General features: G+C 47.3%; 1 protein-coding gene across 1 annotated transcript in view; it reads left to right on the forward strand.

Annotated features, from left to right (window-relative positions):
• LOC140388578 (inactive dipeptidyl peptidase 10-like) overlaps positions 1–25,058 on the forward strand; it is a 1,987,526-nt gene that overhangs the window by 1,881,586 nt on the left and 80,882 nt on the right. The window contains exons 17-18 of the mRNA XM_072473003.1: positions 8,441–8,488; positions 14,865–14,963. Coding sequence (XP_072329104.1) covers positions 8,441–8,488; positions 14,865–14,963 — 147 coding nt within the window. The remainder of the gene's footprint in view (positions 1–8,440; positions 8,489–14,864; positions 14,964–25,058) is intronic.

The following is a 25,058-nucleotide window of genomic DNA, read 5'->3' on the forward strand; positions in this document are numbered from 1 at the left end:
ATCATACCAACTAACCAGCAAGATCTCAACCCCTCCATTAAATACTGCCCTCAATGTAATATGAAGAGATTTAATTTATTCGGTCTTCTGGGTCCTTACTCATATATTTTGTCCAAATGTCAATTTTTTTTGTGGGCTGTGTGAACTTTTTTGAAGCTACTCATCAGCTTTTCTCATTTTGCATGTGTATTATTGAAAAATAGAGTGTAAGCTGTCTGAAGGCAAATCAAGGCAAAGAAAATACGTGTTGAAGCACTTTTGCACACCCCACTGATCATATAATATAGTGTTTCCCAAACTGAGTTCTGTGGAACCCTGATGTACCGTGGGACTCATCCAGAGATTCCGCAGTGGGAGTGTGAGTGGAAGAGGGAGAGAGGGAGAGGTGGGAGTGTGGGTGGGAGAGGCAGAGAGAGAGGTGGGTGTGTGCGTGGGAGAGGGAGAGAGGTAGGAGTGTGGGTGGGAGAGGGAGAGAGAGAGGTGGGAGTGTGGGTGGGAAAGAGAGAGGAGGTGTGGGTGGGAGAGAGAGGTGGGAGTGTGGGTGGGAGAGGCAGAGAGGTGGGAGTGTGGGTGAAAGAGGCAGAGAGGTGGGAGTGTGGCTGGGAGAGAGAGAGAGTTAGAGAGGCGGGAGTGGGGGCGGGAGAGGGAAAAGTGGCAGTGTAGGTGGGAGAGGTGGGAGTGTGGGTGGGAAAGAGAGAGGAGGTGTGGGTGGGAGAGAGAGAGTTAGAGAGGCGGGAGTGGGGGCGGGAGAGGGAAAAGTGGCAGTGTAGGTGGGAGAGGTGGGAGTGTGGGTGGGAAAGAGAGAGGAGGTGTGGGTGGGAGAGAGAGTTAGAGAGGCGGGAGTGGAGGCGGGAGAGGGAAAAGTGGGAGTGTAGGTTGGAGAGGTGGGAGTGTGGTGGGAGGGAGAGAGGTGGGAGTGTGGGTGGGAGAGGGAGAGAGAGAGGTGGGAGTGTGGGTGGGAGAGAGAGAGGTGGGAGTGTGGGTGGGAGAGAGAGAGGAGGTGTGGGTGGGAGAGAGAGGTGGGAGTGTGGGTGGGAGAGGCAGACAGGTGGGAGTGTGGGTGGGAGAGAGAGTTAGAGAGGTGGGAGTGGGGGCGAGAGAGGGAAACGTGGGAGTGTAGGTGGGAGAGTGAGGGAGAGGTGGGAGTGTGGTGGGAGGGAGAGAGGTGGGAGTGTGGGTGGGAGAGGGAGAGAGAGAGGAGGGAGTGTATGTGGGAGAGAGAGAGTTAGAGAGGTGGGAGTGTGGACGGGAGAGGGAAAAGTGGGAGAGTGGGTGGGAGAGAGAGAGTTAGAGAGGCGGGAGTGGGGGCATGAGAGGGAAAAGTGGAAGTGTAGGTGGGAGAGTAAGGGAGAGGTGGGAGTGTGGTGGGAGAGAGAGAGGTGGGAGTGTGGGTGGGAGAGAGAGAGGAGGTGTGGGTGGGAGAGAGAGGTGGGAGTGTGGGTGGGAGAGGCAGACAGGTGGGAGTGTGGGTGGGAGAGAGAGAGAGTTAGAGAGGCGGGAGTGGGGGCGAGAGAGGGAAAAGTGGTTGTGTAGGTGGGAGAGGTGGCAGTGTGGTGGGAGGGAGAGAGATGGGAGTGTGGGTGGGAGAGGGAGAGAGAGAGGTGGGAGTGTGGGTGGGAGAGAGAGAGGTGGGAGTGTGGGTGGGAGAGAGAGAGGAGGTGTGGGTGGGAGAGAGAGGTGGGAGTGTGGGTGGGAGAGGCAGAGAGGTGGGAGTGTGGGTGGGAGAGAGAGTTAGAGAGGTGGGAGTGGGGGCGAGAGAGGGAAACGTGGGAGTGTAGGTGGGAGAGTGAGGGAGAGGTGGGAGTGTGGTGGGAGGGAGAGAGGTGGGAGTGTGGGTGGGAGAGGGAGAGAGAGAGGAGGGAGTGTATGTGGGAGAGAGAGAGTTAGAGAGGTGGGAGTGTGGACGGGAGAGGGAAAAGTGGGAGAGTGGGTGGGAGAGAGAGAGTTAGAGAGGCGGGAGTGGGGGCATGAGAGGGAAAAGTGGGAGTGTAGGTGGGAGAGTAAGGGAGAGGTGGGAGTGTGGTGGGAGAGAGAGAGGTGGGAGTGTGGGTGGCAGAGGGAGAGGTGGGAGCGTGGGTGGCAGAGGGAGAGGTGGGAGCATGGGTGGGAATAGGAGAGAGGTGTGTCAGAGAGAGAGATGGGAAAGTGGGTGGGAGTGGGAGTGAGGTGGGAGTGTGGGTGGGAGAGAGAGAGGTGGGAGTGTGGGTGGGAGAGAGAAAGAGAGAGAGGTGGTAGAGTGGATGGGGAAGGAGGGAGGTGGATGTGGGTGGGAGAGTGAGGGAGAGGTGGGAGTGTGGATGGGAGAGTGCAGTGGTGGGAAAGTGGGTGGGAGCGAGAACAAGAAGTGTAGTGTAGGTGGGAGAGTGAGAGAGGTGGGAGTGTGGGGAGGAGAGAAGAGAGAAATTGGTGTGTGGATGGGGGAGGGAAAGGTGGATGTGGGTGGGAGAGTGTAAATTCTATGATAATCTATGATTAATCTAGGACAAAGGTTCGGCACAACATCGTGGGCCGAAGGGCCTGTTCTGTGCTGTATTTTTCTATGTTCTATGTTCTGATTGTATCCTGAATATCTCTAGTCATCCATGGTTCTCTGGGCTTGTTACTCCTTCCTATTATCCTCGAGGGAACATGTTGGGCCTGTACCGTCCCCATTTCTTCTTTGAACACCCCCCCCCCCTCCCCCCCCCACTGCTCTTCTGTAGATCCCCCGACCAGTAACCTGTTCTAATCTACCTTGGCCAGATCCTGCCTTATTTTACTTAAGTATACTCTCCCCCGATCCTCTCTATCTTCCCGCTCCTTTCACACAAAACTGCCCCCGAACATCAAGATCCACAGCGAGCCCTTGGACAATGTGGATCATTTCCCATACCTTGGGGGCCTCCTCCCAGTGGGAGCAGACATTGACTAAGAAATCCAACATCGACTCCAATGCGCCAGTACAGTCTTCGGATGTCTGAGGAACAGAGTATCCGAAGACCGAGACCTCAAACCCAGGATCAAGCTCATGGTCTACAGAGCAGCCGTGATCCCCGCCCTCCAGTATGCATCAGAAACATGGCCAATGTACAGCAGGCACCTCAAATCCCAGGAGAGATATCACCAGTGTTGCCTCCGTAAAACCTGCAAATCCACTGATAGGATAGGCGTGCCAACAGGACTGTCCTCTCCAAGTCCAATATCCCCAGTATCGAGGCATTGGTCACGCTCGACCAGCTGTGATGGGTGGGCCACATTGTCCGCATGCCCGACACAAGACTCCCAAAAAAAGAGTTCTACTCCGAGCTCCGCAATGGCAATTGATCGCTATGAGGCAGAGGAAACACTACAAAGACACTGAAAGTCTCCCTAAATAAATGCAACATCCCCAATAACATGTGGGAATCGCTTGTCTCAGAACACACAAACTGGAGAAAAACAATCCGCGAAGGTGTCAATCACCTCGAGTGCCGTAGGGTGGCCAAGCGTAAACAGCAAAAGGAGAGCGCAGAATCAATAGTATCCCACCCACCCACCTCATCAAACATCACCTGCCAAACCTGTGGCAGAGTCTGCGGATCGAGGATCGGAATTTTCAGCCACCCGCCTCCCCGAAGTGGTAGTAAGGCATCCTCGACACTGAGGGACTGCCCAAGAAGAAGAGAAGATTGAAATCTTTTGTCTTCCCCATAAACTGCAAACATAGAGTTGAATCATTCTTTGCATTATGATCCATCCGACAGCTTTTACATCTCAGTAAAAACAAAATAATCAACACAAATAAGAATCGCAGTACAAATTGGACGATAAAATCAGCGTGCCTGGCTGCCAACACAACAATTTTCTGATGTCTGCTCCATTCAAATGAAACACTGAGCAATCTTGTTATTAGCTGGATACTTTTATATTCAAATTTTATTGCTGTTTGGAGCTGCCGGTTGCACAAAATTAATGGAGATATAAATGTCGAGGAAGTATTGTTTTACTGTCAGGTTGAGCACATCTGGTTCAGTTCTCAAGCCAGTCTGAAATCCTGCCTCCATGTTTTTCAATGGAAATGCCATCCGACAGTCATATAACACGCTCCAGCAATGAACAGGTGACAAAACCTATTGCCATTCTGATCAGGCTAATTGACAAATGTTTCTTTTTAAAAAAGTGCACACTCACACACAAATTTATAAAATGGCGGACAACTTCAAAAAATATTTTATAGTTTTCTTGTTGTGATGAACGGTTACTGCCTTATCATCATGTAAGGTGATGTCCCCTTTAAGACCAGGCTTGGAACCCTGTGGACTCCGCCTCTGGCTCCGCCCATCTGGGAACCATACATAAAGGCCTGCCTCATGGTCTGTATAGCAGTCAGCTCTCGTCCAAATCTGTAGCATAGTTATTAGCCTAATAAAGGCTTCTTTACAGTTTAATCTCTAAGCATCATTATTGAGGGTACCACACTTGTCCTTCAAGGAATACTTTCCATTATGACTTATGAGTCACTTCATAATGCCTGTCTGTCTGCACAAATCAATACTTGATAGGGTAGATTTAGTGAATGACCTGACAATGCACAGCAAATTTGACCTATAACTTGATGATGTACATTAGTGGTTAAGCTACAAATTCAGATAAACCAGCAGAAGAGAAGCTGAGGCCTTGGTAATTAGTCACTGACTTGCTCTAATGTATGATTTAATGTAAATTAATCAGATTATAGAGCTTCACCATATGGGAATGAAGGTCACAGAGATGAGACCATTACACTGAAGTGCTAATTCGCCACCCTGTGCTCTGTCTATATTATATTGGAAAAGTCTAATTAAACTTACCCAGATAATAGCAGATTTTTTAATTTTTAAAATTAATTTACAAATGATGCAACTTAGCATTTTGTGTAACCTCACTCAATTTAGGAGGAGAGGGGTGGTGGTGGCAGTGTGGGGACTACCTCCTGTACTGCTCGACTTCTGGGGCGAAATTCTCCCCCAACGGCGCGATGTCCGCCGACTGGCGCCAAACACGGCACCAATCAGACGGGCATCGCGCCGGCCCAAAGGTGCGGAATGCTCCGCATCTTTGGCGGCCTAGCCCCAACATTGAGGGGCTAGGCCGACGCCGGAGGGATTTCCGCCCCGCCAGCTGGCGGAAATGGCATTTGTTGCCCCGCCAGCTGGCGCGGAAATGTGGCGCATGCGCGGGAGCGTCAGCGGCCGCTGACAGTTTCCCGGCACATGCGCGGGAGCGTCAGAAGCCGCTGCCAGTTTCCCGCGCATGCGCAGTGGGGAGAGTCTCTTCCGCCTCCGCCATGGTGGAGGCCGTTGCGGAGGCGGAAGGGAAAGAGAGCCCCCACGGCACAGGCCCGCCTGCGGATCGGTGGGCCCCGATCGCAGGCCAGGCCACCGTGGGGGCACACCCCGGGCCAGATTGGCCCGCGCCCCCCCCCAGGACCCCGGAGTCCGCCCACGCCGCCTGGTCCCGCCGGTAAATACCAACTTTAATTTACGACGGCGGGACAGGCAATTTCTCGGCGGGACTTCGGCCCATCCGGGCCGGAGAATTGAGCGGGGGGGCCCGCCAACCGGTGTGGTGCGATTCCCGCCCCCGCCGAATCTCCGGTACCGGAGACTTCGGCAACCGGCGGGGGCGGGATTCACGGCAGCCAACGGCCATTCTCCGACCCGCTGGGGGGTCGGAGAATGACGCCCCAGGTGGGTGGGATTTACTATTGGTATTTGCCAGCGTGGCCCTGACCTGGAGGATCTCGCGGTGGACCAAGGGGGTAACTCCTTGAGAGAGTTGCCCCTAAAGTCCATCTGAGGGCCACCCTCCCCCCACCATGCAAGAACTGCCCACCCCCTGTAAAGCCTCCCACTGCCCCTCCCAGAGACCCCATAAATAAAGAACCCCCCCCAACAGAAACCCTAGATAAAGAGACCTGAAGAGACCCCCGAGATAAAGAGACCCCCACAGAAACATCTCGATAAAGCGACACCCCCAGAGAACGCCTTGATAAAGAGACCCACCCCCACCCCTCCAGAGACCCCCTAAATAGGGAGAACACCCCCCTCACAGACCCCCAGAAAAGAGAAACCTGTCAGGCAGCCCCCAAGAAAAGAGAGCCCTGTCTGGAAGCTGGAGTGGAGATGTCGACGTTGGACTGGGGTGAGCACAGTAAGAAGTTTTACAACACCAGGTTAAAGTCCAACAGATTTATTTGGAATCATTAGCTTTCAGAGCTCAGCTCCACTCACCTGATGATCCCGCCTCTACCACCCGCCCAGGCAGTGCATTCCAGACCATCACCACTCTCTGGGTAAAAAAGTTTTCCCTCAAATCCCCCCCTAAACCTCCCACCCCTCACCTTGAACATGTGTTTCTCGTAACTGACCCCTCAAATAAGAGGAACAGCTGCTCCCTATCCACTCTGTCCATTCCCCTCATAATCATTTACACTTCAAACTGGTCACCCCTCAGTCTTATCTGCTCCAGAGAAAACAACCCAAGCCTATCCAACCTGTCTTTATAACTTAAATACCCATCCCAGGCAACATTCTGGTAAAACCTCCCTGCACCCCTCCAGTGCAGTTACATCCTTCCTGTAATGTGGCGACCAGAATTGCACACAGTACTCCAGCTGTGGCCTCACCAAAGTTCTATCCAGCTCCACCATCACCTCCCTGTTTTTGTAATCTATGCCACGATTGATAAAAGCGAATGTCTCATATGGCTTTTTCACCACCCTATTAACCTACCCTTCTGCCTTCAAAGATCTAAGGACAAACACGCCAAGGTCCCTTTGTTCTTTGGAGCTTCACAGTGTCAGACCTTTCATAGTATACTTCCTCTTATCCACCCATTCGATCATCCCATCTATGTCTTCCTGTAGCGCAAGACACTCAACCTCAATGTTAACCACCTGGCCAATCTTTGTGTCATCCGCAAACTTACTGATCCGACCCCCCACATAGTCATCTATGTCATTTATATAAATGACAAACAATATTGGGCCCAGAACAGATCCCTGTGGTACACCACTGGTCACTGGCTTCCAGACACTAAAGCAGCCGTCTATCATCACCCGTTGTCTGCTACCACTAATCCAATTATGAATCCACCTTATCAAATCACCCTGTATCCCATGTGCATTTGTGTGCTTAATAAGTCTCCCATGTGGGACCCTGTCAAAGGTTTTGCTGAAATCCATGGAAAGGACAACAACTGCACTACCCTCTATATACACTTGATTGCATGCTCAAAAAAATCAATCAAATTTGTTATGCATGATCTCCCTCTGACAAAGCCACGCTGACTATCCATGATCAAACATTGCCCCTCAAAGTGGAGATAGATTCTTTCCTTCAGAATCTTCTCCAGTAGTTTCCCGACCACTGACGTGAGACTCACTGGTCCGTAGTTTCCTGACTTGTCTCTACAACCTTTCTCAAATAGTGGGACCACAGTAGCTGTTCTTCAATCTTCAGGCACCTCCCCAGTGGCCAGAGAGGAATTTAAAAATTGGGTCAGACCCTCTGCAATCTCCTCCCTCGCCTCCCACAGCAGCCTGGGGCACAATTCATCCGGACCTGGAGATTTGTCTGCTTTTAAGCCCGGCATTACCTCCAATACCTGTCACTCCCTGTGAGAGATTTCTCAAGAACCTCACAATCTCTGTCCCCGAGTTCCATAACTACATTCTCGTTCTCTTGGGTGAAGACAGATGTGAAATTTTGGTTCAACACCCTACCAATGTCATCTGGCTCCACCCACAGATTTCCTCCTTAGTCGTTAATGCTTTCCCAGCTTATTCTCTTCCCGTTGATAGAATATCTTGGGATTGTCCCTATTTTTACCAGCCAGAGCTTTCTCATATCCCTCTTTGCTCTCCTAATTCATTTCTTAAACTCCATCCTGCATTTTCTGTGCTCCACTAATGCCTCTGTAGACTTGCTCCCCTTATACTTGTTAAAAGCCTCTCTTTTCCTTCTCATTGTATCCTGACTGTCTGAGGTCATTCATGGTTCTTTGGGTTTATTACACCTTCCTTTTATCCCAGAGCGAACATGTTGAGCCTGAAGCCTCCTCATTTCATCTTTGAACGCCCCCTCACTGCTCTTCTGTAGGTTTCCCGACAAGCGACTCTTTCTTTTGTTGGGTTTCTACTTTTGTTTCCGATAAACAGGAGAATGTTATGATGTAATCATGTAATTCATATACATTAACATAAGGATTCTATTAATTTGTTATGTCTGTTAACATTGTGAAATGAAGTGTACTCCCATAAATTATATGGCCTTCCTTATCTTCTTGATGTTCCTTCCGAACAGGAAACAATAAAATGTTCGTTGAGGACTAAAAAGATCCTATCAATTCTATCTTACATAGCAGAGAAGCAGATAAATAAATGAATCCAATACTGCAGAATATTAGAATAATATTTTCATATATTCTATGTTTCATGCAGGTCCAAATATACCATTGGTCTCTGTCCACAGCACAATCAACCCAAACAGTAAGTATATCATTCCAGACCTATAAAATTAATTTACTTGGGTCAATTTAAGAATTATTTGCGAATGGGCATTTAGTGCATTACTCATTTGACCATAAACTCATGTATTCTTGAATGCAAATAAACCCATTGAATCCCAAATGAAACTCATTATTATGTAATAAAAAAATATGCGAAAGGCTGTATGTTATGGTTATTGATACGCAGTGGAGAAATGCACTGTATCAGAAATATCTATCGTGCACAATTCTAGTCACCACACCAGAAGGATATGGAGGCTTTGGAGAGTGTGCAGAGGAGGTTTACCAGGATGGTGCTTAGTCTGGAGGGTGTTAGCTAGGCGGAGAGGCTGAATAGATTAGGACTGTTTTCATTAGAATGATGGAAGTTGAGGGGCAACCTGATAGAGGTCTACAAGATTATCAGGAGCATGGATAGATGGGCAGGCACTCTTTCCCAGGGTGGAGGGGTCAGTCACTAGGTGGCATAGGTTTAAGGTCTGTGGTGCACAATTTAGAGGATTAGTGCTGGATAGGTTTTTTTACGCAGAGGGTGGTGATTGCCTGGAACGCGTTGCCAGGGAAGGTTGTGGAAGCAGATACATTAACGGTGTTCACAGGGCATCTCAACAAATACATGGATAGAATGGGTATAGAGGGATATGACATGAGGAAGTGCTGAGGGTTTTGGCCAAGGGTGGTATCATGACCAGTACAGGCTTGGAGGGCCGAAGGGCTGTATTTTTCTTTGTTCTTTGTTCTATCCCCTTTGTCCCTCAACTTTGTTGTGGCAGAGCATTGTCTTTCAGTATGGCTGGCTCTGGGCACAGTGAGAAAGGGTAAAGGTGAACAGGACCGTAGTGACTCAATAGTTAGCGGGACAGACAGGAGATTCTCTGGCCGCAAACGGGAGTCCAGGATGGTGTGTTGCCTCCTGAGTGCCAGGGTCAAGGATATCTCGGAGCGGCTGCAGAATATTCTCAAGGGGGAGGGGGAGCAGCTAGAAGTCATTGTGCATGTTGACACAAATGCCATAAATAGAAATAGGGTTGAGGTCCTGCGGAGCGATTATAGAGAGCTGGGAAAAGGTTTAAGAAGCAGGACCTCGAGGGTCTCTGGATTACTTCCAGTGCTGCGTGCTACTGAGGATAAGAACAGGAGAATATGGCAGATGAATGTGTGGCTAAAGGATTGGTGCAGCGTGCAGGGATTCAGATTCTTAGATTATTGGGATCTTTTCTGGGGCAGAGGTGACCCGTTTAAGAGGGACGGGTTGCATCTGAACTGGAGGGGGACTAATATCCTGGAGGGCAGAATTGCAAGTGCTACAAGGGAGGGTTTAAACTAGTTTGGCTGGGGGGTGGAATCCTGAGCAGCAGGGAAGCAAATGAGGGGCTGAAAGGCGATGCAGTACTCAGCCATGGCAAGCTGAATAGACATGATAGGCAGGAGCACAGCAGGGAGCGAGGAAAGCCTGTTGGATTAAATGGCATCTATTTCAATGGAAGATGACTAACTGGTGAGGCTGATGAACTCAGGGCATGGATAGGTACATGGGACTGGGATATTATAGCCATAACTGAATAATGGCTAAGGGAGGGACAGGACTAGCAGCTTATTGTTCCATGGTGCAGGTGCTTTACGTGGGACATAGGTGGAGAAAAGAGAGGGGCAGTTGCATTTTAGATTAAGTGGAGCATCACAGCAGTAGCCAGCGATGAAATAACCGAGAGATCATCCAGTGAGGCTTTGTGGGTGGAACTAAGAAATAAGAAGGGGATGGTGACCTTATTGGGGTTGTTCTATAGGCCCCCAAATAGTCAATGGGAATTAGAAGAACAAATATGCAGGGAGAATGGGGAGACTTGCAGGAGTAAAAGGGTTGTCATAGTAGAGCATTTTAAATTTCCTAACATAGACTGGGACTGCCATGGTGTGTTCAGAAAAGTGTGTTCAGGAAAGTTTCCTCAAGCAGTACGTGGAGGGTCCTACTCGGGAAGACTGGGTGGGTATCCTCCTGGTGCACCGGTTTCCTCCCACAAGTCCCGAAAGACCTACTTGTTAGGTGAATTGGACATTCTGAATTCTCCCTCTGTGTACCTGAACAGATGCCGGAGCGTGGCGACTAGGGGATTTTCACAGTAACTTTATTGCAGTGTTACTGTAAGCCTACTTGTGACACTAATAATGATTATTATTATTATTAGGTCAGGGCAAGTGACTGACGTGATGGTGGGAGACCACTTTGGGACCAGTGAATATCGTTCTATTAATTTTTAAATAGTTATGGAAAGCGACAAATCTGGTCCACAGGTGCAAGTTCTAAATTAGGACAAGGCGAATATTGATGGAATTAGACAGGAGCTTGCAAGGGTTGATTTTATTTTAATTAATTTACAGGATGTGGGCATCGCTGGTTAGACCAGCATTTATTGCCCATCCCTAGTTGCCCTTCAGAAGGTGGTAGTGTGTTGCCTTCTTCAACCGCTGCAGTCCTTGAGGTGTATTAGCACTGTGCTATTAGGAAGGGAGTTCCAGGATGTTGTCCCAGTGACAGTGAAGGAGCAGCGATATATTTCCAAGTTAGGGTGGTGCGTGACTTGGAGGCAAACCTCCAAGTGATGGGGTTCCCAGGTATTTGCTGCTCTTGTCCTTCTATATGGTAGCGGTCGTGGATTTGGAAGGTGCTGTCTGAGGAACCTTGTGAGTTACTGCAGTGCATCTTGTAAATGTTGCACATGGCTTCCACTGTTCATCAGTGGTGGAGGGTTTGAATGTTTGTGGAAGGGAGAGCAATCAAGCGGGCTGCTTTGTCCTGGATGGTGTTGAGCTTCTGGAGTATTGTTGTAGCTGCACTCATTAAGGCAAGTGGAGAGTATTCCATTACACTCCTGACTTGTGCCTTTTAGATGAAGGACAGGCTTTGGGGGGTCAGGAGGTGAGTTACTCGCCTTTGACCTGCCCGGGTAGCCACAGTATTAATGTGACTAGTCGATTTCAGTTTCTGATCAATGGTAACCCCCAGGATGTTGATTGGAGTAGCTTGTTGGAGAGCAAGGAACCTCCGGCAAGTAGGAGGCATTTAGGAGTGAAATAGCTGGAGTTCAGGGTCTAAATGATCCTGATAGGTTGAAGGGCAAGGCTGGCAGGAGAAGGGAACCCTGGATGACAAAACTTATTGAGGTTTTGGCCAGGAAAAAGAAGGAGGCATGGCTCAGGTGCAAGCAGCTGGAATCACAGGATTCCTGGAGGTGTACAGGGGATACAGGAGCATAATCGAGAAGGAAACTAGGAAGGCAAAAAGGGGGCATGAGATAGCCTTGGCTGAGAGGATTAGGATGAATCCAAAGGGATTCTTTAAGTATATTAAAGGAAAAAGAATAACTATAGAAAGAATAGGACCCCTCAAAGACCGAAGTGGACACATATGTGTGGAACTGCAGGAGATGGGTGACATTCTCAATGAATATTTCTCCTCTATATTTACTGTGGAGAAAGACATGAAGACTTGGAAACCTGGGAAGGTTAGCGGCGATATATTGGGGACAGTTCGTATTACAGTAAATGAGGTGATGGACATATTAAAATGTATGAAAGTGGATACATCTCCTGGCCCTGACCAGGTATATCCAAGAACACTGCATGAGGTTAGAGAAGAAATTGCGGAAGCCCTGGCTGAGATATTTGCATCGTCGTTAGCCACGGGTAAGGTTCCAGAAGACAGGAGGGTAGCAAATGTTATGCCCTTCTTTAAGAGGGCTGAAAAAAAACCTGGGTATATTAGACCGGTAAGCCTAATATCTGTAGTGGGTAAGTTACAAGAGAGGATTCTGATGGATAGGATTTACAGGCATTTGGAAAGACAGGGTTTGATTAGGCGTAGTCAGCACAGCTATGTGCATAGGAGATCATGCCTTACACATTTTTTAGAATTCTTTGATGAAGTGACCAGGGAGGTTGATTAGGGCAGGGCAGTAGACATAGTCTAAATGGACTTCAGTAAAACCTTTGATAAAGCTCCACATGGTAGTTTGCTCTGGAAGGTTAGATCACATGGAATCCAGGGAGAGCTGGCAAATTGGATATATAATTGGCTTGATGGTAGGAAGCAAAGGGTAATGGTGGAAGGATGCTTGTCAGACTGGAGGCCGGTGATTAGTATTGTGCCTTGGGGGTCAGTGCTGGGCCCATTGCTGTTTGTTATCTAAATCAACTATTTGGTTGAGAATGTACAAGGCATGATCAGTAAGTTTGTGGATGACACTAAAATAGGTGGTATTGCAGACAGTGAGGAACGTTATTGAAAATTGCAGCAGAATCTTGATCAACTGGCGAAGTGGGCTGAGAAATGGCAAATGGAGTTCAATACAGATAAGTGTGCGGTGTTGCATTTTGGAAAGACAAATCAAGATAGGACGTTCAAGGTGAATGGTTGGACCTTGGGGGTATCGTGGAAAAGGGGGATCTTGGAGTTCAGGTGCATGGTCCTCTAAAGGTGGAGTCACAGGTAGATAGGGCAGTGAAGAAGGCTTTTGGCATGCTGGCCTTCATCAGTCAGGGCATGAGTACAGAAGTTGGGGAGTTATGTTGCAGCAATTGTACAGGACGTTGGTGAGGCCTACCCTGGAATATTGTGTTCCGTTTTGGTTGCCTTGCTATAGGAAAGATGTTATTAAACTGGAGAGAGTGCAGAAAAGATTTACAAGGGTGTTGCCAGGACTCAAGAGACTGAGTTATAGGAAGAGATTGGACAGACGAGGACTTTTTTCTTTGGAGCATAGGAGACTGAGGGGTGATCTTAGGGCAGCATGGTGTCATAGTGCTTAGCACTATGGCTTCACAGCGCCAGGGTCCCAGGTTCGATTCCCGGCTTGGGTCACTGTCTGTGCGGAGTCTGCACGTTCTCCCCGTGTCTGCGTGGGTTTCCTCCGGGTGCTCCGCTTTCCTCCCACAGTCCAAAGATGTGCAGGTTAGGTGGATTGACCATACTAAATTGCCCTTAGTGTCCAAAAAGGTTAGGTGGGGTTACTGGATTACGGGGATAGGTTGGAAGTGTGGGTTTAAATGGGGTGCGCTTTCCAAGGGCCGGTGCAGACTCGATGGGCTGAATGGCTTCCTTCTGCACTGTAAATTCTATGATTCTATGATCTTATAGAGGTATAAGATCATGAGAGGCATGGATAGTGAGAGTGCACTTAGTCTTTTTCAGGGTTGGGGAATCGAGAACTAGAGGGCATAGGTTTAAGTTAAGAGGGGAAAGAATTAATGGGAACCTGAGGAACAACATTCTTACACAGAAGGTGGTACGTATGTGGAATGTGCTACCGGAGGAAGTGGTTGAGACAGGGACATTGACAACATTTAAAAGGCATTTGGACAGATACAGGGATAGGAAAGAGGGATATAACCCAAATGCAGGCAAATGGGGTTAGCTTAAATGGGTTTTTTGGTTGGTATGGACCAGTTTCGGCCGAAGGGCCTGTCTCCATGCAGTAGATTCTATGATTCTATGAATTCAGGGGCAATTTAACATGGCCTATGCACCTACCCTGCAGTTCTTTGGGTTGTAAGGGTGAGCCCCACAGACACTGGGAAAATGTGAAAACTTCACACGGACAGTGACCTGAGACTGGGATCGAATCCAAGTCCTCGGCGCCGTGAGGCAGCAGTGCTAACCACTGCGCCACCACGCCACCCCACTTGTTTTTCATTTAAGTACCTCAGCCTCATCAGTCTTAGTTCAGTTGGTAGCATGCTTGACTTTGTGTCAGAAGGCTTTGTGAGTTTTAACCTCAGGACAAAAAATTGAACACATAATTTAGATTGGCACCCCAGTGCAGTACTGAGGGACTGCAGTACTGTTGAAGGTGCCAACTTTAAATGAAACATTGTTCATTTCACACCTCTTGAAGTTTATCATTAAATTCAGAATGAATAGCGTTAGCATAATATTACTGTCACTCAGATAAAAGTGACAGGGCTGATCTTCTTGTCATTTTCAAATGAAATGCATTGTCCTGAATAATGAGCGTAAGATTGGCTCGTAAAATGAGATTAATGTAAGGTGAAACCAAGCTAACTTATTTACATCACGTGTAAATAACACATTGATAAATTAAAAAAAGATTCAATTCTGTTCTGAATTGTTCTCATTATTTTATTAACCTTTTGGTTATTATTGCACGGGTTTATTAAGTGATTTTCTATTGTGATATTTTAGTGTCCCTCATAAATGTGCTGTACCCTGTGTGGTATAAAATAAGTGATGTACTTGGTAACGGTGTTGAAATGTTTGGTAACCTTCGAGATTGACACAAAAACGGTCATGCTGTTTATGATGTATAAATAAATGTATTTATTTCATTTTTATTATATAGACTCCTACACATTAGAAAATAATGCTGTCCTGCATGAATGTATCAAAGGAAAAAGGATCCACAAACCAGAATACAGGACTGTTCATATTGCTGATTATGGTGCGTTCATCATGTTTATTCTATCTTATTTAATTATGTGGCAATCGGTTATGCAATCTTTCTTTAATGATGTGTGGCCGTTGCCTCTTGTGGCTTATAAGAATTGTCCAAAGAAGCTTTAAAAGGTTCTAGGCAAACAAAAAAATTCCACAACAAAGCTTAATGTTGTAGAGCACAGAACAATAAGTATATGTGAACTATCAAAAATCCACAACAATGTACATTCAGCACAAATTCCTATTAGTCCCCAATAAGATCTCAATTTTTCTCACAGAAATGCATAACCATAGATTTTACTTCAAATATTTTGGAAGGTATTCTGCTAGAAATTTCCCAATTCGCAGTAATGCATTCTACAGTGGTAGGACCATTGGCAAATGACATGCCCACCTCCAACAGATGGATATTTCATTTGCACACCAATTTGAAGGCATACAGTGTATACTGTATATGAATTGCATGTTTAGTTGTATGGAGACGGTGGGCAGTTCACCTGTGTTCCTATAAAAATAATTCCTTTAAAAAGGAACAGACTGAAACGACTGAAACTGTAATGGTTGGTTTAGGAGGTGCGAGTTTATGGTGTGTGCATATCTGTAAATAAGCACTTACAAAAGTGTGCAAAGATTAGGCTCCAGTTCTATCATCCAGCACCTGGCTTCATAGGTTAGAACACAGTAGCAGAGAATGTTTGTCTAAAAATTAAGGGTGAAAACTCAGAGACAAAATTCAGGTAAAAAACTAAAGGCGCGATTTAACAGGAAAAACAGAGTCCCATTTTGCCCACGTTTGGGGGGGGGGGGTTCTTCACGCATGCAGCACCTAGAACGACCCTGCTATCAAACGTGATTCTGGGTTTTCTGGGTCTCGGCAACACACCACCGAGGTGCAATTACCTCGCTTCCTGCAATGAACTCAGCTCATTAGTGCAGGAAGAGATTGGGACGCCGGTCCTAAATGTTGCCCTGATTTTCCAGACTCCCTATCGCAGCCTCTGCCCCAGAAACAGTGGGAGTGCTAGGGTACCACTCTGCCCGGAACCTGACCTCCAGGGAGCGTCCCCACCCCCCCCCCCGACACCCCATGGACAGTTACGCCTGCTCCAAGTTTGTGGACCAGTGTTAAACGGCGTCATGGCAGGGTTTTCCAGGTGTGGGCATTCATTCCCAGGATTTGGGAACATCAGGCACCGACATATTTAAGTCAGCCTAACTGCTCATTTAGTATGTAAATCTTGATGTTTCCCAGCAGCGGCAAGATCCAGATTGCGACATCTCATTAGGTCTCACGAGGCGTTCCAAGTGTCGTAAATCTCGCGAGATGCCTCTCGCGTCACCGGATCAGGCGCAACGAGGCCGTTCAATCGCACCCTAAACTTCCAGTTGCTATTGAGAAAAATGACAGAAACCAAGTTTAAAGTGGCGGGGCATTATTTCCCTCCAACGTTCTCGTAGTCTGAACCATATGACCAGTGAAAGAATGAAGTGGATATGCTGACACGAGTTAGGACTCTGCCAAAGAGAAAACGTGGTATGGTCTTGGCATTGTAGTAAAATCAGAACTAAAGCATTTTGTGGATCGGCCAATTAGCTCAGTTTGTTACAGTGTGATGCTTAATGAAGGTACAGGTTCAACCGCCATAGTTCTTGGGCCTGCCTCTTCTTCTTGCCCCATTGCGATATCATGATATCATTGAGTCATTACTAGCAACCCTTTGGAACTGAGAATATTACCAGAAGAGAGAGAGAAAATATTTTTCAAAATGGATGCCACCCAGTTGGACAGTGATGAAGTTTTAGACCTTGTATTCAAGCTTCTGGATGAAACATGCAAGAAAAATAATCTGTTCAATGCATATGAGGCATGGTCAGAATTTAATAGATTTCGGAAAACATTTCCGCGAAAGAATACATCATGAACTTTAACCAATTGTATAAAAGGTTGACAAAGTTCAATTGCAGATTTTTGGAGCAGTACTAGTATTTAAGTTAATGCATTGTTCTAAGGTGTCACATATGGATAGGCTCCTGGTTGAAACTAGTGTTCATTTGTTGGAGAAGGAGAATCTGTTGGAATAAACGTCTGCTGCCTTAAAATATTCTTGGACAAACAGTTATTTCTTTCAACCTTCATGGAATTATTGAGCCATTCTGCAGTGACATAAAGAATAGAAGGCTGAATGATTACCAGCATATAAAATACTCCAGGTACAGGCGTCAAAACAGGCATCAAAGCAACAGAAAGCTTAAATCCAGATAAAATGAGGATGGAAACACCTTGAGCAGATCTGGCTGTTCAAGCAGAGAAAAAAATCTAAACAACAGTAAAGGGTGAATTAATTCCACGAATGCCCAAGAAACAGTTAGTAGGTGCTTCGGGTGTGACTTAAGATATCATTATGCAGTGAAGTGTTGAAAACAAAGGGCCTGTACTGCGCTGTAATGTTCTATGTTCTATGTTCTAAAGAGGCAAAGTCCAAGAAATGACACACGGAAAAGAAAATTTTGAAGAAGGTGATGAAGGTAGTGTTAAATTTGAACAAATTGTACTGCTTACAAAGAGTTTTAGTCATATTACGATCCCAGACCAGACCTCAACCGTGGCTAGGATACTGGACCGAAACACCAATATTTTAGTTTATGTTGTAAGACTGTGCGGAAAGAATGATTTACTCCAGGAGTGGTTGCATGAAGACATAGGGCTTTGGTGTTTTAAAACAAAACTTTATAATGAATACAATATTAAACTCTTTAACTTCATACCCGAAAGGAACAGCTTACAATTAACCCTCAACACGCTGCTCAATTCCCCATTAAACAACAAGAAAGGAAACGTACAGCTCTCAATCCATCTTAAAAATCAGCAGGGCATTGAGTAATACTTACTTTGCAGAATAGATTTGGGCACCGATTAGAACCCCTGCAGGCTATGGTTGAATATCTTCAAATAGCGGCTCCAACTGGATTGTTTCAGCCTCTTCCTGGTCTTCAGCCAAGACTGCTCTGCTTTAAAACATTATTACTCTGTTTTAAACTTTCCTACTGGGAAAGAAAACTGCCTTTACTTGTGAACTCTGTGGTAGCCTGATCAGACCTCAACTCGTCTCTCCAAAAGATTTTTCAAAATGTCTTTCTCTCTCCCTTAACCCCACTCAAATGACATTATCTCCCCAAGCTGAAAAAACAAATTAACTTTCCAGGGGCTGAAAGCACATTGGGCGGGATTCTCTGAAAATGGGACGAAGTCCCCACACCGGCAGGAAAACCAGCGCTAACGACTCCGGCGTCAACTGCCCCCCAAGGTGAGGAATTCTCACCTTTCTAGGCGGCTAGGTTGCCGCTGGAGTGGTTGGCGCATGCGCGGACCGGCCGGCGTATTTCTGCGCATACGCAGACCGGCCGGCGTATTTTCACGCATGCGCAGACCGGCCGCCGTATTTCCACATATAAGAACAAACAAAGAACAAAGAAATGTACAGCACAGGAACAGACCCTTCGGCCCTCCAAGCCCGTGCCGACCATACTGCCCGACTAAACTACAATCTTCTACACTTCCTGGGTCCGTATCCTTCTATTCCCATCCTATTCATATATTTGTCAAGATGCCCCTTAAATGTCCCTATCGTCCCTGCTTCCACTACCTCCTCCGGTAGTGAGTTCCAGGCACCCACTACCCTCTGCGTAAAAAACTTGCCTCGTACATCTACTCTAAACTTTGCCCCTCTCACCTTAAACCTATGCCCCCTAGTAATTGACCCCTCTACCCTGGGGAAAAGCCTCTGACTATCCACTCTGTCTATGCCCCTCATAATTTTGTATACCTCTATCAGGTCGCCCCTCAACCTCCTTCGTTCCAGTGAGAACAAACCGAGTTTATTCAATCGCTCCTCATAGCTTATGCCCTCCATACCAGGCAACATTCTGGTAAATCTCTTCTGCACCCTCTCTAAAGCCTCCACATCCTTCTGGTAGTGTGGCGACCAGAATTGAACACTATACTCCAAGTGTGGCCTAACTAAGGTTCTATACAGCTGCAACATGACTTGCCAATTCTTATACTCAATGCCCCGGCCAATGAAGGCAAGCATGCCGTATGCCTTCTTGACTACCTTCTCCACCTGTGTAGCCCCTTTCAGTGATCTGTGGACCTGTACTCCTAGATCTCTTTGACTTTCAATACTCTTGAGGGTTCTACCATTCACTGTATATTCCCTACCTGCATTAGCCCTTCCAAAATGCATTACCTCACATTTGTCCAGGTTAAACTCCATCTGCCATCTCTCCGCCCAAGTCTCCAGACAATCTAAATCCTGCTGTATCCTCAGACAGTCCTCATCGCTATCCGCAATTCCACCAACCTTTGTGTCGTCTACAAACTTACTAATCAGACCAGTTACATTTTCCTCCAAATCATTTATATATACTACAAAGAGCAAAGGTCCCAGCACTGATCCCTGTGGAACACCACTGGTCACAGCCCTCCAATTAGAAAAGCATCCCTCCATTGCTACCCTCTGCCTTCTATGGCCTAGCCAGTTCTGTATCCACCTTGCCAGTTCACCCCTGATCCCGTGTGACTTCACCTTTTGTACTAGTCTACCATGAGGGACCTTGTCAAAGGCCTTACTGAAGTCCATATAGACAACATCTACTGCCCTACCTGCATCAATCATCTTAGTGACCTCCTCGAAAAACTCTATCAAGTTAGTGAGACACGACCTCCCCTTCACAAAACCGTGCTGCCTCTCACTAATACGTCCATTTGCTTCCAAATGGGAATAGATCCTGTCTCGAAGAATTCTCTCCAGTAATTTCCCTACCACTGAAGTAAGGCTCACCGGCCTGTAGTTCCCGGGATTATCCCTGCCACCCTTCTTAAACAGAGGAACAACATTGGCTATTCTCCAGTCCTCCGGGACATCCCCTGAAGACAGCGAGGATCCAAAGATTTCTGTCAAGGCCTCAGCAATTTCCTCTCCAGCCTCCTTCAGTATTCTGGGGTAGATCCCATCCGGCCCTGGGGACTTATCTACCTTAATATTTTTTAAGACACCCAACACCTCGTCTTTTTGGATCACAATGTGACCCAGGCTATCTACACCCCCTTCTCCAGACTCAACATCTACCAATTCCTTCTCTTTGGTGAATACTGATGCAAAGTATTCATTTAGTACCTCGCCCATTTCCTCTGGCTCCACACATAGATTCCCTTGCCTATCCTTCAGTGGGCCAACCCTTTCCCTGGCTACCCTCTTGCTTTTTATGTACGTGTAAAAAGCCTTGGGATTTTCCTTAACCCTATTTGCCAATGACTTTTCATGACCCCTTCTAGCCCTCCTGACTCCTTGCTTAAGTTCCTTCCTACTTTCCTTATATGCCACACAGGCTTCGTCTGTTCCCAGCCTTTTAGCCCTGACAAATGCCTCCTTTTTCTTTTTGACGAGGCCTACAATATCACTCGTCATCCAAGGTTCCCGAAAATTGCCGTATTTATCTTTCTTCCTCACAGGAACATGCCTGTTCTGTATTCCTTTCAACTGACACTTGAAAGCCTCCCACATGTCAGATGTTGATTTGCCCTCAAACATCCGCCCCCAATCTATGTTCTTCAGTTCCCGCCTAATATTGTTATAATTAGCCTTCCCCCAATTTAGCACATTCATCCTCGGACCACTCTTATCCTTGTCCACCAGTACTTTAAAACTTACTGAATTGTGGTCACTGTTACCGAAATGCTCCCCTACTGACACATCTACCACCTGGCCGGGCTCATTCCCCAATACCAGGTCCAGTACCGCCCCTTCCCTAGTTGGACTGTTTACATATTGTTTTAAGAAGCCCTCCTGGATGCTCCTTACAAACTCTGCCCCGTCTAAGCCCCTGGCACTAAGTGAGTCCCAGTCAATATTGGGGAAGTTGAAGTCTCCCATCACCACAACCCTGTTGTTTTTACTCTTTTCCAAAATCTGTCTACCTATCTGCTCCTCTATCTCCCGCTGGCTGTTGGGAGGCCTGTAGTATACCCCCAACATTGTGACTGCACCCTTCTTATTCCTGATCTCTACCCATATAGCCTCACTGCCCTCTGAGGTGTCCTCTCGCTGTATAGCTGTGATACTCTCCCGAACAAGTAGCGCAACTCCGCCTCCCCTTTTACATCCCCCTCTATCCCGCCTGAAACATCTAAATCCTGGAACGTTTAGCTGCCAATCCTGCCCTTCCCTCAACCAGGTCTCTGTAATGGCAACAACATCATAGTTCCAAGTAGTAATCCAAGCTCTAAGTTCATCTGCCTTACCCGTAATGCTCCTTGCATTAAAACATATGCACTTCAGGCCACCAGACCCGCTGTGTTCAGCAACTTCTCCCCGTCTGCTCTGCCTCAGAGCCACACTGTCCCTATTCCCTAGTTCTCCCTCAATGCTCTCACCTTCTGACCTATTGCTCCCGTGCCCACCCCCCTGCCATACTAGTTTAAACTATGTGCAGGGTTTCTCTTCTCTGTGCCGGCCCCCGGGCAATATGGCAGAGCCCTACAGGGGCCCGGTGCGGAGGAAAGAAAGCCCCCACGGCAACAGCCTGCCCGCAGGATCGGTAGACCCTGATCATGGGCCGGCCTCTATGGGGGGCTCCCGGGGTCGGATACCCCGCATCCCCCCCCCCCCCCCAGGACCGCCACCTCACACTTGCCTGCCAGGCCCCGCCATGTGTGAGGTGAGCAATTCACATTAGTGGGACTGGACAAAACTGGACAGTCACTCAGCCCGTCGGTGCCCGGAGAATTGCCGGGGGGGCCGCTGTCAACGGCTCCCGACCGGCGTGACGGGAATCCCACCGGCCCCCGAAAAACGGCGGCAGAGAATTGGGCAGCCGGCATCGGGGTGGCGGAGCGGGATCCGCGCGCCCCCCCCCCCCCCGGAGATTCTCCGACACGGCGCAGGATCGGAGAATCCCGGCCCACATCTCCCCAGCGACTGTTCCCAGTCAAACCACAGTGTATTAGCTTAGACTGAAAAATATATTCCTTTCCTCTGTCAATTTCACCTTCTGTCTGTTAAAAGCCCGCAGGACCTGCAAAACAGAATCCTTTATTTAAAAAAACAGAACCACTATGGCCAAGCACACTCTAACCCCAGACTTTTAACCCTTAAATTGCCCAATACATTTATAATCCAATTTTCCTGAAATCGTCCATTTGTCACAGTCATATGATGAATATGCAAGTCCCGGACATTTTTAATTGTGCAGTTTCCTACATTATAACAGTGGCTATACTTCAAAAGTACTTAATTGGGTGAAAACCATTGGGTGAAAAATGTTTTGCAACATCCAGTAGTTTTGAAATGTACTGTATAAATACAAGTTTTTTTTGAATTGAGGAATATAAAAATACTGCTTGCTTTAGGTTTGGAATATTCAATTGTATGCAGGTGGTGGACATTAACTGAGGATCCACTTATGCTTCTATAAAAATGAACTGACTGAAACTGTGAGGCTAGGTTAGGAGATGCATGTTTGTAATGCGTACCTCTATAAATAAAACCTTATAAAAGTATGTAATCATTAATAATAATACTAATCACTTATTGTCACAAGTGGGCTTCAATGAAGTTACTGTGAAACGCCCCTAGTCGCCATATTCCGGCGCCTGTTCGGGGAGGCCGGTACGGGAATTGAACCCGCGCTGCTGGCATTGTTCTGCATTGCAAGCCAGCTGTTTAGCCCACTGTGTTAAACCGTGGGCTCAATTTCTATCCTTCACCACCTGGGCTTCATGCAATAGAACTAGTTTACTAGTAATTTGAGCTGTGGCCTATATCTGAACTCATTGAACTCAAATTTCCATGGGACTGCCACTGATCTCCTCCCATCACTTTGGCAGTAGATCAACAGAAACCCCAGAGTAACAGCACATATAGCCAGTAGCACCATTTCTCTGGAGGGGGGGTGTTCACTAAAGCTACAGTGTGTGGATGTCTGTTGGTCAATGAATGAGGCACATTAACCTCCAAGAATAATATTCCAATTTGTATTCACATGAAATGATGCTCCACTCCCCGAGCCGCATCTTGCAAAATTTATCCATAAATTAGCAATCTCATTCAGAGAGGCCAGAAGGCTGGTTTGCATATGAAATAAAAATATATCAACATGGGTTTCTCCTTTGAGGATGAGGTTAAGGCATATTCTTGGGATAGAGCGAGTTTTATCCACCAGGCAGCATTAGAGTGCTTGTGGTAATGCTCATAAAATGTCCTATTATTGCTGTGTCCTTAAATTTAAAAACAATGAAGCAAAAATGATCAATTTTAAGGAAATAAAATGAAGAGCCAGAGCAGAAATCAATTCGCAACAGATGTTTCCTTACAACCCTTTAAGTATGTGGTACGGTCAAAACAGGAGAAAGGAGAAATCTAATAGCAACCAGAAAAAGTAACTGGAAGGCCAGATATATCAGTTAGTTCTGTAGATTACTTTTATATTATTTTCTTGTTGATTACTGCTATCATTCTCACCATTTTGAAAGGCTTTGCATGTCTGCTTCCATTGTGAGCATCTGCACTTAAATTGGATTAATTGTGACTAATTGGTAAATACTGATTCTCTTGTATCCCATCCAGAATTTAGGGTATTTCTCACGTAGTTGTTGGCTCTCCTTGTACAGTACTTAGTTTTATTGTATTTGTTGTGTGAAATTGATATATCTTAGTTATAATTTGTATTCTGCTGTAATTATTCTCTGCAATCTAAATTTCCTAACCACAATTCAGCAATTCATTCATTTGTCAGGAATTGTATAATTTGACAGAAGTGGAAAATAATTGAGATGACTGACAGGTCAGATTGTTCTGCACTGTCTTGTTATCAAGGCTAATCATGATCGCAGAATAGATATTGTCCATTGTAACATTTTTTTAAAATCGTTTGCAACCTTGTACCCTCAATTGTTTAAAGCTGCGACGAGAGCATCATCCTAGTTGAGAGTTCCGAATAAGTGGCACAGTGGACACAAAACGTTAACTCAGTTTCAGTCTCCACAGATGCTAACTGCTGCGTTTTCCAGCACTTGCAGTTTCTAATTCAGACCTCCAGCATCTGCTGTATTTCGGTTTTTTCCTAATTGACACTGCTGCTTAAGTCAAATCAACATATTTTTACGGGAAATAAATGTTCTGTCGCTTTAGCTATGTTTGTCAATCAAGAATGTGAGAATGGCCACTCGGGATATGAGATAGAAAACAGCAAGAATTGTTTCCAATTCCCATTTGGGGAGGTAGTGGCATAATGGAATTATCGCTGGACTAGTAATCCAGAGACCAAGAGTCATGCTCTGGGGAGCCCGGTTCAAATCCTGCCATGGCAGATGGTGCAATTTCAATTCAATAAAAATCTGGTTAAAAGTCTAAAAAAAAGTAACCATGAAACAATTGTCGACTTCCGTAAAAACTCATCTGGTCCACGAATGTCCTTACCTGGGGTGAGGTTCTCCGACCCCCCGGCGGGTCGGAGAATCGCCAGGGCCTGGCGTGAAGCCTGCCCCCGCCGGTTGCCGAATTCTCCACCACCGGATATTCGGCGGGGGCGGGAATCGCGCCGCACCGGTTGGCGCCCCCCCCCCCCCCCCCCCCCCCCCGCGATTCTCCGACCCGGATGGGCCGAAGTCCCGCCGCTAAAATGCCTGTCCCGCCGGCGTAGATTAAACCACCTACCTTACCGGCGGGACAAGGCGGTGCGGGCAGGCTCCGGGGTCCTGGGGGGGGCGCAGGGCGATCTGGCCCCGTGGGGTGTCCCCACGATGGCCTGGCCCGCGATCGGGGCCCACCGATCCGCGGGCGAGCCTGTGCCGTGGGGGCACTCTTTCCCTTCCGCCTTCGCCACGGTCTCCACCATGGCGGGGGCGGAAGAGACTCCCTGCACTGCGCGTGTGCGGGAATGCCGTCAGCGGCCGCTGGCGCTCCCGCGCATGCGCCACCCGGAGATGTCATTTCCGTGCCAGCTGGCGGGGCACCAAAGGCCTTTTCCGCCAGCTGGCGGGGAGGAAATTCGTCCGGCGCGGGCCTAGCCCCTTAAGGTTGGGGCTCGGCCCCCAAAAATG

This window comes from Scyliorhinus torazame, chromosome 2 (assembly GCF_047496885.1).
Source record: "Scyliorhinus torazame isolate Kashiwa2021f chromosome 2, sScyTor2.1, whole genome shotgun sequence".
Lineage (NCBI taxonomy): Eukaryota > Metazoa > Chordata > Chondrichthyes > Carcharhiniformes > Scyliorhinidae > Scyliorhinus > Scyliorhinus torazame.